Consider the following 15,688-nt stretch of genomic DNA (forward strand, 5'->3'; position numbering starts at 1 on the left):
ACCAACCCTAATCACCGCGCTCCCATTTGGGCCTCTTTTCCTTTAGTTTACAGAAAAAGCCAAAGAGTTGGATCGCCTTCCTTATGAGAACAAGCCGAAGAATTGTTTTAGTGCGGAAAAAAATAAATGAATGTAAGGTGGGACAGACATGAGAAAACTTTGCTAAATTGTGAATGGCATGAAAAAGAGAGGTTTCTTCTTCTTTTGCCCTCTCTTATAATACTACCACTCAGGGTCGCCTAATAGATTGGCAGTTGCTCCATTCTTCATGCAACATGTATGTGGAACTCACTGCCACAGGATGTGGTGGCAACTCCTTAACTTAGATCACTTCATATATTTAGGAAGCTTACCTCCTGATTTCCTGCATAGATGGCACCCGAGATGGTTAAAAAGTACAACAATGTGCAAATACCAGAGGAAGCAACCAGTTATAGCCCATTGCAACAAATAACGTTTTATTTTTTGCAAAAATGCTTCTGCGATAGCAGATCTGTTAATTTTTAAGACGCCACAGGACTCCAGTTATTCCAATTTAGAAATGTACCATAATGAAATAAGAACCGAACAACAGCAGTACCAAGAGACATAACAGAACAGAGATAAAAATCTATGAAAAAAATAGCCAGGGGAAATTACCACTACCGACAGCAGCAGCAGGAGAAGTGCGGTGTAGTGGTTAGCTTGTTGAGCTAGGCCCTGGGAGACCAAGATTCAAATCCTCATCCCTTCATGAAGCTCATGAACCTTGGACCAACTTAACCTACCTTGCAGGGTTGTTGTAGTGGTTAAGAGCAATGGTTAGGAGTGGGGGACTCTAATCTGGAGAACCAGGTTTAATTCCCCACTCCTCCCCATGAGCTGCAGACTCGAAATTGGTGAACAAGGTTGATTTCCCCATTCCTCCACATAAAGCCAGCCAGGTGACCTTGGGCTAGTCACAGTTCTCTCAGCTCTCTCAGCCCCACGTACCTCACAGGGTGCCTGTTGAGGGGAGGGAAAGGGAAGGTGATTGTAAACTGCTTTGATTCTTCCTTAAGTGGTAGAGAAAGTCGGCATAGAAAAACCAACTCCTTCTCCTTCTCCTTCTTCTATGGAGGGGAAACCACGTTTGCCACCCTGAGCCCCGTTAGAGGAAAAGTGAGATTAGAAAATGTCTTTGATAACAGGGCAAGAACTTACTGAATGCCCGGAAAACCAGGAAAGTTTTAGCAAAGTACTGGAAAGTCAGAGCAAGTGCCCCAGACATACTTTCTGGGGCAGAGAAGTCCACAGTCCGAGCAATGGCCCAGGGATCAGGGGTTATAATTCTGAAACAGAACAGCTGGCCATGGTTGGGAACTCCAGGCATTATAACCCATGATCCCTGGGCCCTTGTAGTTTGATCCCTTTTCAGTCCATCTTGTTCCACCTTGCAGGGGTTTGTACGCAATTCTATGCCAGTCCTGGGGGGGTTCAACCCTTATCCAGGATTCGAATCTGGGTGTCCCAGAGCCTCATCTGCTATGTGAACAAGTACATGCAACTCAACCCCCCACCCCACCCCACCCCAGTAGGGTTGCCAGGTCTCCCTTCCCCACCAGCAACCAGCAGGAGTTGAAATTAGGGTCGTCAGGTCCTTCTTTGCCACCGGCGGGAGGTTTTTGAGGCGAAGCCTGAGGAGGGCGGGGTTTGGGGAGGAGAGGGACTTCAATGCCATAGAGTCCAATTGCCAAAGCAGCCATTTTCTCCAGGGGAACTGATCTCTATTGGCTGGAGATCAGTTGTAACAGCAAGAGATCTCCAGCTAGTACCTGGCAGTTGGTAACTCTACTAATTAAGTCCCTGTGTTCCCTCCCCCAAACACTGGAAGTTGGCAACCCTAGCACCCAGTCTCACCACTAAATATCATGATCCATCCAGTGCAGATCTGGTTTTTTTCCCTCCAACCCTGCATTATTATTATTATTATTATTATTATTAATTATTATTACATTTCTACCCCGCTCTCCCCAACCCGAAGGTCAGGCTCTGAGCGGCTTACACAGTCTAAAAACACAATAAAGCAATAACCCATTAAAATAGTTTACAATACAATTTAAAATTGCCCAATAATGCCCCTCAAGGGCGCCAAAACTCAAGAGACAGAAATTTGTAATAAAATTAATCTAACCACACCCTAAGGTAGTATAGAAGGGGTGGTGCTCAGCAGCAGCAAAAGGGGGGGGAGGACTAGGGAGGCCAGGAGTTATAATGAGAACCATCGCCAGCCTCAACCATAAGCCTGGCGGAATAGCTCCGTCTTGCAGGCCCTGGGGAACTCCTGAAGGCCCCGCAGGGCCCTGATCTCATTAGGGAAGCTATTCCACAGGCATTGGCCAGGGCCGAAAAAGCCCTGGCCCTGCTCGAGGCCAGCCGGATACTCCTTGGGCCAGGGATCACCAGCAAGTCAGTATTACATGAACGTAAGCTTCTCTGGGGAACATACCAGGAGAGGCGGTCCCGTAGATTGCCCCAGAGAGTTCAATCTGCAGGAATCCTACCACTCTGGGCATCTCTCCTAGGCTGACCAGTGGAAGATCTAGTTATTCTTTTTCTTGCGGGAGACATGCTTGATATTATTGGGAAAGTGGCTACTTTTTAATGTGACCATTGACACTAGATTTTAGATGACAAAGGCATTTGGTTAACTAAACATGTGCAAATGCAACAAGCTATTTGTTTTAATGGCTGCATTGTATTCTTGAAAGAGGTCCTTTGACCGGATAATAAGGAGAAAGGAAATGACTGCGGCTTCTCCGCCTCTTCTCTGCCCTTTCTTCTCTGCCCTTTTCTCCATCACATTAACAGACGAAGAAGAGTTGGTTTTTATATGCCAACTTTCTTAAGGAAGAATCAAACCGGCTTACAATCACCTTCCCTTCCCCTCCCCACAACAGACACCCTGTGAGGTAGATGAGGCTGAGAGAGCGTGACTTGCCCAAGGTCACCAAGCTGGCTTCGTGTGTAGGAGTGGGGAAACAAATCCAGTTCACCAGATTAGCCTCCGCCGCTCATGTGAAGGAGTTGGGAACCAAACCTGGTTCTCCAGATCTGACTCCAATGTTCAAAACCACTGCTCTTAACCACTACACCCCGCTGGCTGTTCTCCAAAACCATCCTTACAACAACCCTGTGAGGTGGGCTGAGCTGAGGGGAGGGAGGCCCAGGGCCATCCATCCTGCTACCTTAACCATGTGTAGTCGAGCATAAATCTCAAGGTAGGAGTGCTAAGGATGGCAGCCAGGGTCGCCAGCTCTGGCTTGAGAAATATCTGGAGATTTTGGAGGTGGAGTCTGAGGAGGACGGGGTTTGAGGAAGGGAAATATTTCCGTGGGGTGTAATGCCATAGAGCCAACCTTCCAAAGTGGCCGTTTTCTCCAGCAGAACTGATCTCTGTCATCCAGAGATCAGATGTAATAGCTGGAGGTCCCCAGCCACCACCTGGAGATTGGCAACCCTAATGGCAGCCCCAATGAATTTCCGGGCTCAGAAGTCCATTTCAGTCCAGCACTCTACCCACTACCCAGCACTGCCCCTCCCTTACTGCCCAGATCTGTGTACATTTATGTAAATGTCAGACCCACTGTGTTCAAGGGAACCTGCTCTCAAAAGCGATGGCCTCTTTAGTCACGGGGATCTCTCTTTCAGGGCTGCTGGGAAACTGAATCCCTTGAACACCTGGCCCAGATTTGTATAGTACAAAAGACAGTACACCCCCTCTTCATGGTGCGGAGCATTAACTAATGGAACTCACCGCCACAAGATGTAGTAATATCCACCAGCCATTATATATATTTTAAAAGCTATAGATCTACTAGCCATGTTTGTTCAAGGGAACTTGAACTTGGAAGGCTTTACGAGGGGAGTGGACGTGTTCATGGAGGAGAGGGGTATTCATGGCTACTAGTCAAAATGGATACTAGTCTTGATGCATACCTATTCTCTCCAGGATCAGAGGAGCATGCCTAATAGATTAAGTGCTTTGGCACACAGGCAGGATAATGCTGCTGCAGTCGTCTTGCTTGTGGGCTTCGTAGAGGCACCTGGTTGGCCACTGTGTGAACAGGCTGCTGGATAGGGTTGCCAACCTCCAGGTAGTAGCTGGAGGGCTCCTGCTATTACAACTGATCTCCAGCCGACAGAGATCAGTTCCCCTGGAAAAAATGACTGCTTTGGCCATTGGACTCTATGGCACTGAAGTCCCTCCCCAAATCCCGCCCTCTTCAGGCTCCTCCCCAAAAACCTCCCGCTGGTGGCGAAGAGGGACTTGGCAACCCTACTGCTGGAATTGATGGGCCTTGGTCTGACCCAGCATGGATAGGGTTGCCAACCTCCAGGTACCTGCTGGAAATCTCTTGCCATTACAACTGATCTCCAGCAGATCGAGATCTGTTCCCCTGGAGATAATGGCCACTTTGGCCATTGGACTCAGTGGCATTGAAGTCCCTCCCCTCCCCAAACCCCGCCCTCCTCAGGCTCCGCCCCAAAAACCTCCCACCGGTGGCGAAGAGGGACCTGGCAACCCTAAGCATGGCTTTTCTTATGGTCTTATGGAACTGAGACAGCAAGGTAGACTTCCCCTGACTATGGAAGATCGACTGATTTAGCAATTTGTAATAATCTCTTTTCCTTTCTGTAAATGTATTAGGACAGCAACGCAATAGCTTGTTGCTGGGCAGGGTATCTCTGTGTGTCTGTGTGCTAGTAACTGGGGCAAGAGCCACGGAGGGTTACAGTGGACCATAAGAAGAACTGGGTGAAACTGTTACTTTACTGCCGCCTCTATAGGGCGAAAACGCACGGCCGCTTGAGCCTCCTTTCTTCCCTGTTCCAGCCAGGATCCAGCCAGGATCGAACGCACCTTCGTGCGTTCGATCCTGGCTGGATCCTGGCTGGAACAGGGAAGAAAGGAGGCTCAAGCGGCCGTGCGTTTTCGCCCTTATGTCTGTAGCGCTACCAGCTTCACCCTGAATGTCGATGGGTTGTCCTATCTAGAATTTGGAGAAATCTCTCTCCCTCGGTACCATCGGGGCTCAGAGATTTCCGCCCGTTAGGGCCTCTGGGTCGCAGCTGCTCCAAATAAATGGGATGTACGAAAACGAATGACAAGTCAGCCCATTAGAAGCAATGGGAGAGGCTGCACAGCCCATTGAAGATAATGGGGGGAAAGAGTGTCGGTTGACTTGCATTGACTCCATAAATAACTGTTTCTTGAAACAAGGGTCTTGGGTCTCTCCCCCCCCCCCGAACCCCCGGGTTTTGCCACAACAGAACCTCCAGGCATAGGGGCAGTCTACCTCCGAGCCCTAACCACCAACAACCGGAACGGGGGAGCCGATGGCTCTGCGCTCTAGCGCGCGCCGCTCTAACCTTTACGGCGCACTGCCGCCCCCTCCCCGCCTCCCCCTCCTCGCTCTCCCGGCCAATTGGGGGGGGGGGGAAGGCCGAGACCGGGGTTCGAACGTCCCCCCCCCGGCTCCGGGGGTGACGTCAGGCAGGGCTGGACCACGCGGCGGCGGCGGCGGCGGCGGAGCGGAGGAGCGACTCGGCGGCAGCATCGCGCTGCAGCGGAGCGAGCGGACGGACGGAGCCCAGGTCAACCCGCGCTGCCCGGGGAGCTCCCAGCCGGCCGGAGCCCGGGCCAGGACCTCCATCACCGCCGCCGGGCTCTTGGAGGAGGGGAGATCCATGGGTCCCCGGGGGTCTCTCGGAGGGGGAGCAGCGTAGGGAGCCCCCCCCCCGGCCGGGGGAGGACTCGGGGGGAGCCCCGGCCCTCCCGCCTCCCTCCCTCCCTCCTCCCAACTCGCGCACCCACTTTGGGGGGGCCGCCATGGGGGGACGGTGGTAGCCCTCCCCTGCAGGGGCTGGGATCGGGAACCCCCGCTTGGGTCCCCTGCCAACTCTTCGAGCCCCGCTCCCTCCGACCTACCCCCCACCCCCGACTTGTGCCAAAGCGAAGGAGCCTCCTCTCCATCGCCCCCCCAGGACTGCGCTCCCCCATGTACCCCCCCCCCCCAGTAGCACACATGGCGGGGCTGTGAGCATCTGATCCCCCCCCCTCCTGGGATCCAAGACGTGACAATGTGGATACATCGGTTTTTAGTTACCAGGTAAGAGATCTCGGCGTGGGGGGAGGGGTTATCCTTTGAGATGGGGGTGCTGGGGAGAAAGCTGTAAGTCGGACGTGGGCGGGGGGCATTCATGCATTCGTGCAGGGGGAATTGGGGAGGTCGAGGGACGCTCCGACCGGTCCCTGGTTCCCAAGGTTTCTCCTGAAGAGTTGGTGGGGATGCACCATGCAGATGACCTTCTGCTTAACTTCTGCTCGCAAAAGAGAGGACGGGTGGGGGTCCGGCTGCCCACACCCCAGACCCCTAAAGCGGGATCGAACTCGCTTCTTTCGCGCTTGGGTTAAACAGGCTCAGTGGTACCAAGGAGACTCGCTTTTGCTGGTTCTGGAAGGGAGAGATGCTGGAGGAAGGACCTTGGCCAACCTCCTTCCAAACCGGACTGGGCCCCGCTGGGTCTGCCCAGGATCCTGCCCTTCAAGTTCAGGCTGCCTTGGTATCCCCCCTCCCTCCGATCTCGTATTGGGGTCAGTCCAACCAGACTGCACAGCGCTTTTGCCCAGGCGTGTGCTTTTATGTGGGTCGAGAGTCGCTCCCTAGGTGAGTGCGTTGGTACAGATCGGTTCTCTCCCCCCTCCAGGCTTCGAGCCGGAGGCATGTTTACCCTGGACCTACTCCCAAGAAAGTGTGCAGGGGATTGCAGCCTTTCGGGGAAAGGTAAGGGGAGGACAGACCGGATTCCAGCCGGCTGCAGACATGCTGGTCAGCTCCTGGAAGATTTGCCGAGGAGCGGTATCCGCGCATCAGTGTGGCATGTGCCTTTCAGCCTGTGCAAACTTGCCTGCCATTGGTTAATAGATCGACATGTACAGGCAAGTGCGAATGTAACTCTTTAAGTTGCATGGGGAGTTTTATGCAACAGCCCTCTCGCACACACGGAAAAACATGTGCCTGCCGTTTGCATCTCGTGCGCTTGAATCAGGGGAACGCGAAAGGGTAGAAAGTCGATTTTAAAAAATAATAATAAAGGATGAGACTTCATTGTGGTGCATCTTAAAATTATTAGGATTTTTGCTTTTGTTAAGGACTGTGTGATCTCTCCACCTACTGGCTGGGAACGAGCATACTGGGGGGGGGGATGCTGAGCTCCTCCAGCCTACGCCTTTGGCTTCGGGAAGAACACGCATGTATAAATGTCACTTCGACATGCTCTCAGTTTGGTAGCTTGACTTGTGGGCGGAGGGGTTTGCTGTTCCTTGAAGATCAGATGTCGCTACAAGACGGAAAGTGTGTGTGCGCGGGGGGGGGGGGTGGATAGTGAAGGCAGAGCTGTTCTTCATGTTCTCCACTGGGATGCAGCAAACTCCCGGTTTGTGGAGAAAGGAAATGTGGAACCAAAGTAGGGTGTGTGTGCTTTTTTTTTTTTTTTTTTTGGCTTCCACCTGTGAACAAAATAACTCCCTCTTCCACAGAAGAAGATGAAGCCCTTGCAAGTGTTTGAATGTTTTGCGACGAGAGAGGAGCAGGCCCCATTTGTTGTCTTTCGGAGTGTGGGGGTGATGGACACACCATGTGTTCAGGCAAAAGGGGCAAAGGACTGTTCCAGCAGGTTACGTCCTGCCTTCATTTCTCTGCCTTCCTCCAGTACCGAGGGATGTGTACTTGGGCAATGTGTATTCAGGGTTCAAACCCCATTTGAACTGATCTTGTGGAACTCAAGGAGTTAAAAAAAAAAAAACCCAAGCTGACTTAAGGGGGATGCTGATTTGAGCATGGATGAGTGATGGCTGTTGATTCCCAGATAATTCTGGAACTGGTTCTTGACGGTTGACAGACTCCCTGGCATTTTAGAGGTTCAGAATCATGTTATGGCCTTCCCTTGAACCCTGGTGTGATCCATGAAACTGATGAATGAATGGATGAATGAATGAAGCCTTATGTCGAATTTGATGCCTTGGTATGGCCTCCTGAAATCTTGCTCTCTCACACACTCTCCTCCTACTTCCCAGCATCAGAAACGGGCATGACTGAAGATTATTGTTACAAGGAACTGCCTTATATTAAATCAGACAATGGGGCCATCTAGCTTGGTATACTGTACTAACTGCAGTTCTGCAAAGTCTTGCTCAACACTTGGCTACTTAAGACCCTTCGAACTGGACATGGCAGGGATCGACCCCAGGACCTTCCGCGTGTGATGCTGTGCTAAACCGTACCGATCCTGCTTGCTGCAAGGGATGTTGTTTGCATTAAGATCCTCGAGGCCGTTTTCCTCCTTCATGGGATGGGTTGAGCCAGTTGGCTCTCGTTTTCGGCCCATCTGTCCTCTGGCTAGGAAAGGTGAATTGCTCGGCACGCGTGAGACTAATGTGCGGTGTGCAGGGCCCTGTAATGTGAAGAAGCTCCTTTGGGGCTGCTCTACGGGCCTCTCCTGAACCATCAGGCTCACCTTTCTTGCTCCTTTGTGCTTGTTTCTCCTCACACTGGAGGGCGCTTTGGGTTTGGGGCTGTTTGCAAATCTCGTGCGTAGACGCGCGGAAAGTAGGAAGCCTTGCTGTGGTGGAATCTGTCCGCGGTTCTCTTAGCCCAGTGTGGGATGTGCTTCGCGGTCCTCTTGTGGCTAGGAGTGACAGAGCAAGAAATCATCTCCAGATGCTGAAGCTAATTGTGTCCCTTCTTTAAGAGTGCTGGTGTAGAGGTATTAGGTGACTTTTCCAAAAAATGGTTGCTGCAAAGTCATATAACACTGATGTTTGATTTTTTTGTCCCTCGGCTGCTGGAAGGGGTGTGCGTGTTGTTCAGAACTCCTTTCCCCCAAACCTTCACATATGAAGAGTTCACGAGGGAGCAGTTTCTCTTAGATGTGGGGGCAGTCGGAGTAAGTCATTTTCTCATCTCAATCAGAAGGCTTAACAATAATTCAGGACGATGTTCCTGGATAAATAAAAACAACTGGCAAAAAAGAATGAAAAGGCAGCCCAACGTATATAGGGTTGCCTCTTCCGCACCGACGGGAGGTTTTGGGGGCAGAGCCTGAGGAGTGACTTCAACGCCATCGAGTCCAATTGCCAAAGTGGCCCTTTTATCCAGGTGAACTGACCTCTATCGGCTGGAGATCAGTTGGAATAGCAAGAGATCTCCAGCTGGTACCTGGAGTTTGGCAACCCTAGACGTATGACATCTATCATCAGTACACTGAAAAAGCGTTCCTTTCAATGTCGAAATGGTGCACAAAGTGGAAGAAATACCTGCCTGTTCTTTCTTAGCAAATGATCGCATGACATTAGAGGGCAAAGTTATTCCACAGCGGACAGCAGTGTTTTCTTTGTGATGTTGTGAGATTTGTGTGTCTGCCTTTGGTGGCTGCAGCTGGGTGCACAGAATACGGGATAAGCCTGCGTGTTTGTTCAGATGTTTGCTGTCCCTGCTTTTTTTTAGGAGCAGGAAATTGCAGCTGTGATACAGACAGTAGGGGTCAATTGTGGTGGAGTCTAGGAGGTCACAAGTAGAGGGTATTGGCTCTCCCCCAACAGAATACACACGGAGCTGAAATCAAGCCAAAGGGTAGCAGCGGGACAGACACTGCATCGAGCTCCCGCTGTCCCTTCTGATCACTGGCATTTGGTTTTTTAAAAAGAAGGTATTCATGTGTAGCCCTGACTGTGCCCAGGAAATTGCAGTCACCGTGCCAATTTCTGCATGCCTTAACTGATCCAGAACATGAAAATACTCCTCTGGTGTGCCCTATAGAGTTGCCAATTCTGGGTTGGGGAATTCCTGGAGATTTGGGGATGCATCCTGGGGAGGGCAGGGAAAGGACTTCTTTGGGGTATGTACGAGCATAAGAACATAAGAAAGGCCATGCTGGATCATACAAAGGCCCATCAAGTCCAGCAGTCTGTTCACACAGTGGCCAACCAGGTGCCTCTAGGAAGCCCACAAACAAGATGAGTGCAGCAGCACCATCCTGCCTGTGTTCCACAGCACCTAATACAATAGGCATGCTCCTCTGATACTGGAAATAATAGGCATGCATCATGATTATAATCATAAAATCAAAGAGTTAGAAGGGTCCACCAGGGTCATCTAGTCCAACCCACTGCACAATGCAGGAAATTAACAACTACCTCCCCTCACATCCCCAGGGACCCCAACCCTCCCCCTGCCATGCAGGATCCCACAACCAAAGCACTCCTGACAGATGGCCATCTAGCCTCTGCTTAAAGATCTCCAAAGACGGGGACTCCACCACCCTCCGAGGCAGCACATTCCACCGTCGAACAGCCCTCACCGTCAGAAAATTCTTTCTAATGTTTAGGTAGAATCGCTTTTCTATTAGTTTAAATCCATTACTCCGTGTCCTAGTCTCTTGAGCAAAAGAGAACAAGCTAGTTACCTCATCAACAGGACATCCCTTCAAATATTTAAACATGACTATCATGTCTCCCCTCAACCTTCTCTTCTCCAAACTAAACAAACCCAACTCCCTAAGTCTCTCCTCATAGGGCATGGATTCCAGACCTTAGACCATTCTGGTCACCCTCCTCTGGACACTCTCCAACTTGTCAACATCCTTCTTAAATTGTGGAGCCCAAAACTGGACACAGTATTCCAAGTGAGGTCTGACCAATGCAGATTAGTATTCATTTGGACTAGTAGCCATGGATAGCCCTCTCCTCCATGAACATGTCCACTCCCCACTTCAAACCTTCCAGGTTGGCAGCCATCCCCACATCCTGGGGCAGGGAGTTCCACAATTTAACTCTGCGTTGTGTGAAGAAATACTTCCTTTGATCAGTTTTGAATCTCTCACCCTCCACTTTCAGCAGATGTCCCCGTATTCTAGTCTTATGAGAGAGGGTATATAGCCAACCCTCCAAAGTGGCCTTTTTTCTCCAGGGGAACTGACCTCTGTAGTCTGGAGATCAGTTGCATTCCAGGAGATTGCCAGGACCTACCTGGAGGTTGGCAACCCTAGGCCCTGGCTAGATTTGTAGGAGTTAATTTCATCTGCTCACGTGAACTGGAGTCTCATGGGTCTGTGTTGCAGCTTTCTCAGCTTTCGTGTGTGTTCACTTTATTGGGAGGCCATGAGCCTGTTCATACATGCTTGTAAACACCCAAGCTGTGATATATGGTGGAAAAAAGCAGATCCCATGACATGGATGATTCAGAAAGGGATTGGAAATCAAACAGCCAGTAACAAAGGGCCTTAATAGAAATGTGTGGTGAAGCGCCATTCAGATGTGAATCCGATTACTCCTTCTTAAAAAGGATGGGCCGTGGGGTTGGGGGGGCTGACTAGCGATCTAAATTCTGGAGGCCTGAGTACATTGCCACTGGAAGCCGTTAGAAGTATGTATAGCAGTATACATACAGTAGAAATCATTGTATCATAGAGTTGGAAGGGACCACCAGGGTCATCTAGTCCAACCCCCTGCACAATGCAGGAAATTCACAACTACCTCTCCCCACACCCCAGTGACCCCTACTCCATGGCCAGAAGATGGCCAATATAATTGATTATATATTTGAGTTTCCGTCTAGACATTAGGAAGACATTAGGAAGAATTTTCTAACAGTTAGAGCGGTTCCTCAGTGGAACAGGCTTCTTCAGGAGGTGGTAAGCTCTCCTTCCCTGGAGGTTTTTAAGAAGAGGTTATATGGCCATCTGTCAGCAATGCTAATTCTTAGGCAGATAGTGAGAGGGAGGGCATCTTGGCCATCTCTGGGCATGGAGTAGGGGGTCACTGGGTGTGTGTGTGGGCGGTAGTTGTAAATTTCCTGCATTGTGCAGGGGGTTGGACTAGATGACCCTGGTGGTCCCTTCCAACTCTATGATTCTATGATCTAGCCATGTCAGAGCCTATACACCGAGACATTTATGATATGTACACATTTCTCATGGTACTTAGTGTTTGAAGGTGTTCTTAAAAGTTGTAACATCCTTGAGGCATGGGGATACATCAGAATTGAGATTCCCTGGCGTATTAATGGCAGTTCCGAGCCCCCTGTGGCTGCCGAGGAACGAGCCCCCTGATGAAACTTATTAGGAAAAACAGAACAAGAACATAAACCACCCCAAATATTATTCATTATTGTAGAGCTAATGGGATGGTACCTTGGGGCCAGATTTCCGTTGCTCGAATGTTTGTTTGGTGTTGCTAAGAATGCATTATGAAAGCAGCAGGAGAGAGAGAGGGAGAGAAATGGAGAAACAGAGAGAGGCAGAAATGAGGTTTTTTTTTTTTTTACCATTCTCATCATTTTACAGCCTTTGATTACCTCCGTGTTCCGTCTCCTCTCAGAGCAGTATGTCATCTTTCCTCCTAGGGCACATCTACACTGCAAACATATACCAGTTTCACTGGCCTTTTAGTCAGAGCAACCCAGATTTTATTGACTGTTCCTTTGTCATTCTGCAGATAGGTTAGGTGCGTGTAGGGAGGGCAACTACCTGGTGGTATGTGGGGATCCCCTGGAATTACAGCTCATCTCCAGACTACATAGATCAGTTCTCCTGGAGAAAATGGATGCTTTGGAGGGTGGATTCTACGGCATTGTACGCCACTGAGGTCCCTGTCCTCCCCAGGCCCCATCCCCAAATCCCCAGGGGTTTCCCATCCTGGATCTGGCAACCCTACCCCCAATCCCTTGCTGGTGGACAGGGTGGACAGGGAGACAGTGTGTGCGTGTTGGGGGTAGGGTTACCAACTCTGGGTTGGGAAATTCCTGGAGATGTGGAGGTGGAGCCTGGAGAGAGTGTGGTTTGGAAAGGGGAGGGACCTCAGCAGGGTATGATGCCTTACAGTCCAGCCATTTTCTCTGAGGGAACTGATCTCGATGGCCATCTGTCAGCAGTGCTGATTCTCTGACTTTAAGCAGGTGTTGAGAGGGAGGGCATCTTGGCCATCTTCTGGGCATGGAATAGGGGGTCACTGGGGATAGGGGGGAGAGGTAGTTGTGAATTTCCTGCAATGTGCAGGGGGTTGGACTAGATGACCCTGGTGGTCCCTTCCAATGCTATCGTTCTATGATTCTATGTCTGGAGATCTCCTGGCCCCGCCTGGAGGATGGCCACTCTAGTTGGGGGTGGGTTTAATAACAAACTCTGGGTCTTGGGAGAACCCCTAGTAGTCAAGATGGCTTGGAATCAGCGAAAATTTGTCCTGTAGAAATACACTCACTTTTCTTTATTGATCCCAGATTATACTTGTTTGAAGGTCCCCAATGTGAGAAACAGGATTCTCCTTTCCTCCACTTTATCCTCGTAGTGAGCTTGGGAGGTAGGATATGCCAACAGAGAGAGTGCCTGGCTGCGTGAGGACTAGAAACTGGGGTGGTATCCTAGTTGTAGTCTAACCATGACCACTATACATAGGGTTGCCAACTTGGGGTTGGGAAATTCCTGGAGATTTGGAAGTGGAGGCAAGGGTTTGTGGAGGGGAGGGACCCCAGTAGGATACAATGGCATAGAGTTCACCCTCCAAAGCAGCCATTTTCTCTGGGAGAACTGACCTCTGTAGTTTGGAGATCAGTTGTAATCCTCCTGGGAGATCTCTGGGCACCACCTGCATGTTGGCGACCAAACTATACCACACCGTGTGTCTGTCTCTTTCTCTGCCACACTTGTTTCCCACCATTTCTTTGAAATGATCCCAATGGTATACCTTGGGGGTCATCTAGAGTTGCCAGCTCCAGGTTGGGAACCACTTGGAGATTTTGGGGGCAGAGTCTGAGGAGGGCGGGGTTTGGGGAGGGGAGGTACATCAATTCCATAGAGTCCCAATTGCCAAAGTGGCCATTTTCTCCAGGGGAACTGATCTCTGTTGGCTGGAGGTCAGTTGTAATAGCGGGAGGTCTCCTGCCACCACCTGGAGGGTGGCAACCCAGAGGAAGCCACACGAGACCCTTGTGGCGTAGATTAGGTTGAGAAGGAGCAATTTGTCCTGGCTAGTAAGTTCCTTGGCTGAGTGGGAATTTGAAGTCAGGCTTCCTCTGTACAAGACCAACACTCATATCCAGAGCATTGGATTGCCTCTCTCTGGCTTTGTTGTATTCGAGTTTTGCACGAACAAGCTAAATATGGCTGGGTTAGTTGAGAAAATTCTCATGCTAAGGCCCATGAACGCTATGACTAGGGGTAGTTTATTCTTCATGGATATATTTTGGAAGTTGCATTAACAGCGCATGCCTGAAATGCGCCGGCGGCTTGACTGAAAGGCCTTTGGAGGCCAACTAAGGCCTCCGCCGGCGCAGGGGCCCACAACGCCAGCGGCCGGACAGCACACGCCAGCATGAGTGGCCCCAACACTGGTGTGCAGGCCCAGCTGCTGGTCCCTGGCCACCGCCGCAGCCTCCCGCCGGCCTCCAGCAGCCGGCAGAGGCCGCGGCGGCACCCTGGGTGGCGTTCCAGTGCCCCGGAAGGCATTCCAGGGACATTCCGGCGTCCTAGGAGGTGCGCCGGCCAGAGGACGGGGCCAATGTTAGTCGGCCTCCTGAGCCGTTTCGGCTTGGGAACGCCCGTTTTCGTTATTGTGAAGATATGCCAGCTTTTTGCTGGTGTATCTCCCGTTGCACGGATTTTTGGCGCAGGGTAGAGGTTTCGGCCCAGCCGAAACCTCCTTAGGAGGCAATGCCACTGGATTGCCTCCTAAGCCCAGCGCAGGTGTTCCTTTCAGGAATGCGCTGTAAGTGGATTCAATCAGTTCCGCACACTGAAACACAGTGGTAGGATGGTCGTGAGTGATATAATATCAGCAATCATTTGCATTTCTGGTAAATAATAATAATAACACCATCATTTCTGCACCGTTTCATAAAAAAAAGAAAGTACTCAAGAAACTAAAACAGACACATACAACATTATCATAAAATCAATTGCAGGCAGTTTCCCAAGACAAAAAACAACAACAAGAGATAAAACAACTCACAAGCAGGGTTGCCAACCTCCGAGTGGAGCCTGGAGTTCTTCTGGAATTACAACTGCTGTCAAGATTAGAGAGATGAGTTGCCCAGGAGGAAATGGCAGCTTCAGATAGGGGAATCTATGGCACCCCGTTATGGTTGCCAGGTCCCTCTTCGCCATCGGTGGGAGGCTTTTGGGAAGGGGAGGCTGAGAGAGCTCTAAGTGCTGTGACTAGCCCAAGGTCACCCAGCTGGCTTCAGGTGTAGGAGTGGGGAAACCAACCCGGTTCACCAGATTAGCCTCCGCCGCTCATGTGGAGGCGTGGGGAATCAAACCCGGTTCTCCAGATCGGACTCCACCACTTCAAACCACCGCTCTTAACCTCTACACCATGCTGGCTACTACAAAACAGTTAACCACTACACCACGCTGGATGAGAGAGAGGCTAGTCTTATTATTTTTGTTTAGAGATTCATATCTTGCCCTACTTGCCAATGGGAATCAAAATGGTTTACGACATTGTCCCCCCTCATCCATTTTATCTTTGTAATAACAACCCTGCAAGGTAGGTCAGGCTGCAAGAGAGTCACTGGCCCATGGCCACTCAGTAAGCTTCCATGACAGAGCTGAGATTCGAACCGGGGTCTCCCAGTACCATAGTCCGACATTTTAACCGCTACAGCGTGCCGAT

At 50.6% G+C, this 15,688-nt stretch overlaps 1 protein-coding gene across 1 annotated transcript in view; it reads left to right on the top strand.

Moving 5' to 3' along the window:
* The first annotated feature begins 6,077 nt into the window (after positions 1 to 6,077).
* AJAP1 (adherens junctions associated protein 1) overlaps positions 6,078 to 15,688 on the top strand; it is a 137,142-nt gene continuing 127,531 nt past the window's right edge. Inside the window, exon 1 of the mRNA XM_056864895.1 lies at positions 6,078 to 6,131. Coding sequence (XP_056720873.1) covers positions 6,103 to 6,131 — 29 coding nt within the window. The 5' untranslated portion in view covers positions 6,078 to 6,102. The remainder of the gene's footprint in view (positions 6,132 to 15,688) is intronic.

Source organism: Euleptes europaea, chromosome 19 (genome assembly GCF_029931775.1).
Source record: "Euleptes europaea isolate rEulEur1 chromosome 19, rEulEur1.hap1, whole genome shotgun sequence".
Classification (NCBI taxonomy): domain Eukaryota; kingdom Metazoa; phylum Chordata; class Lepidosauria; order Squamata; family Sphaerodactylidae; genus Euleptes; species Euleptes europaea.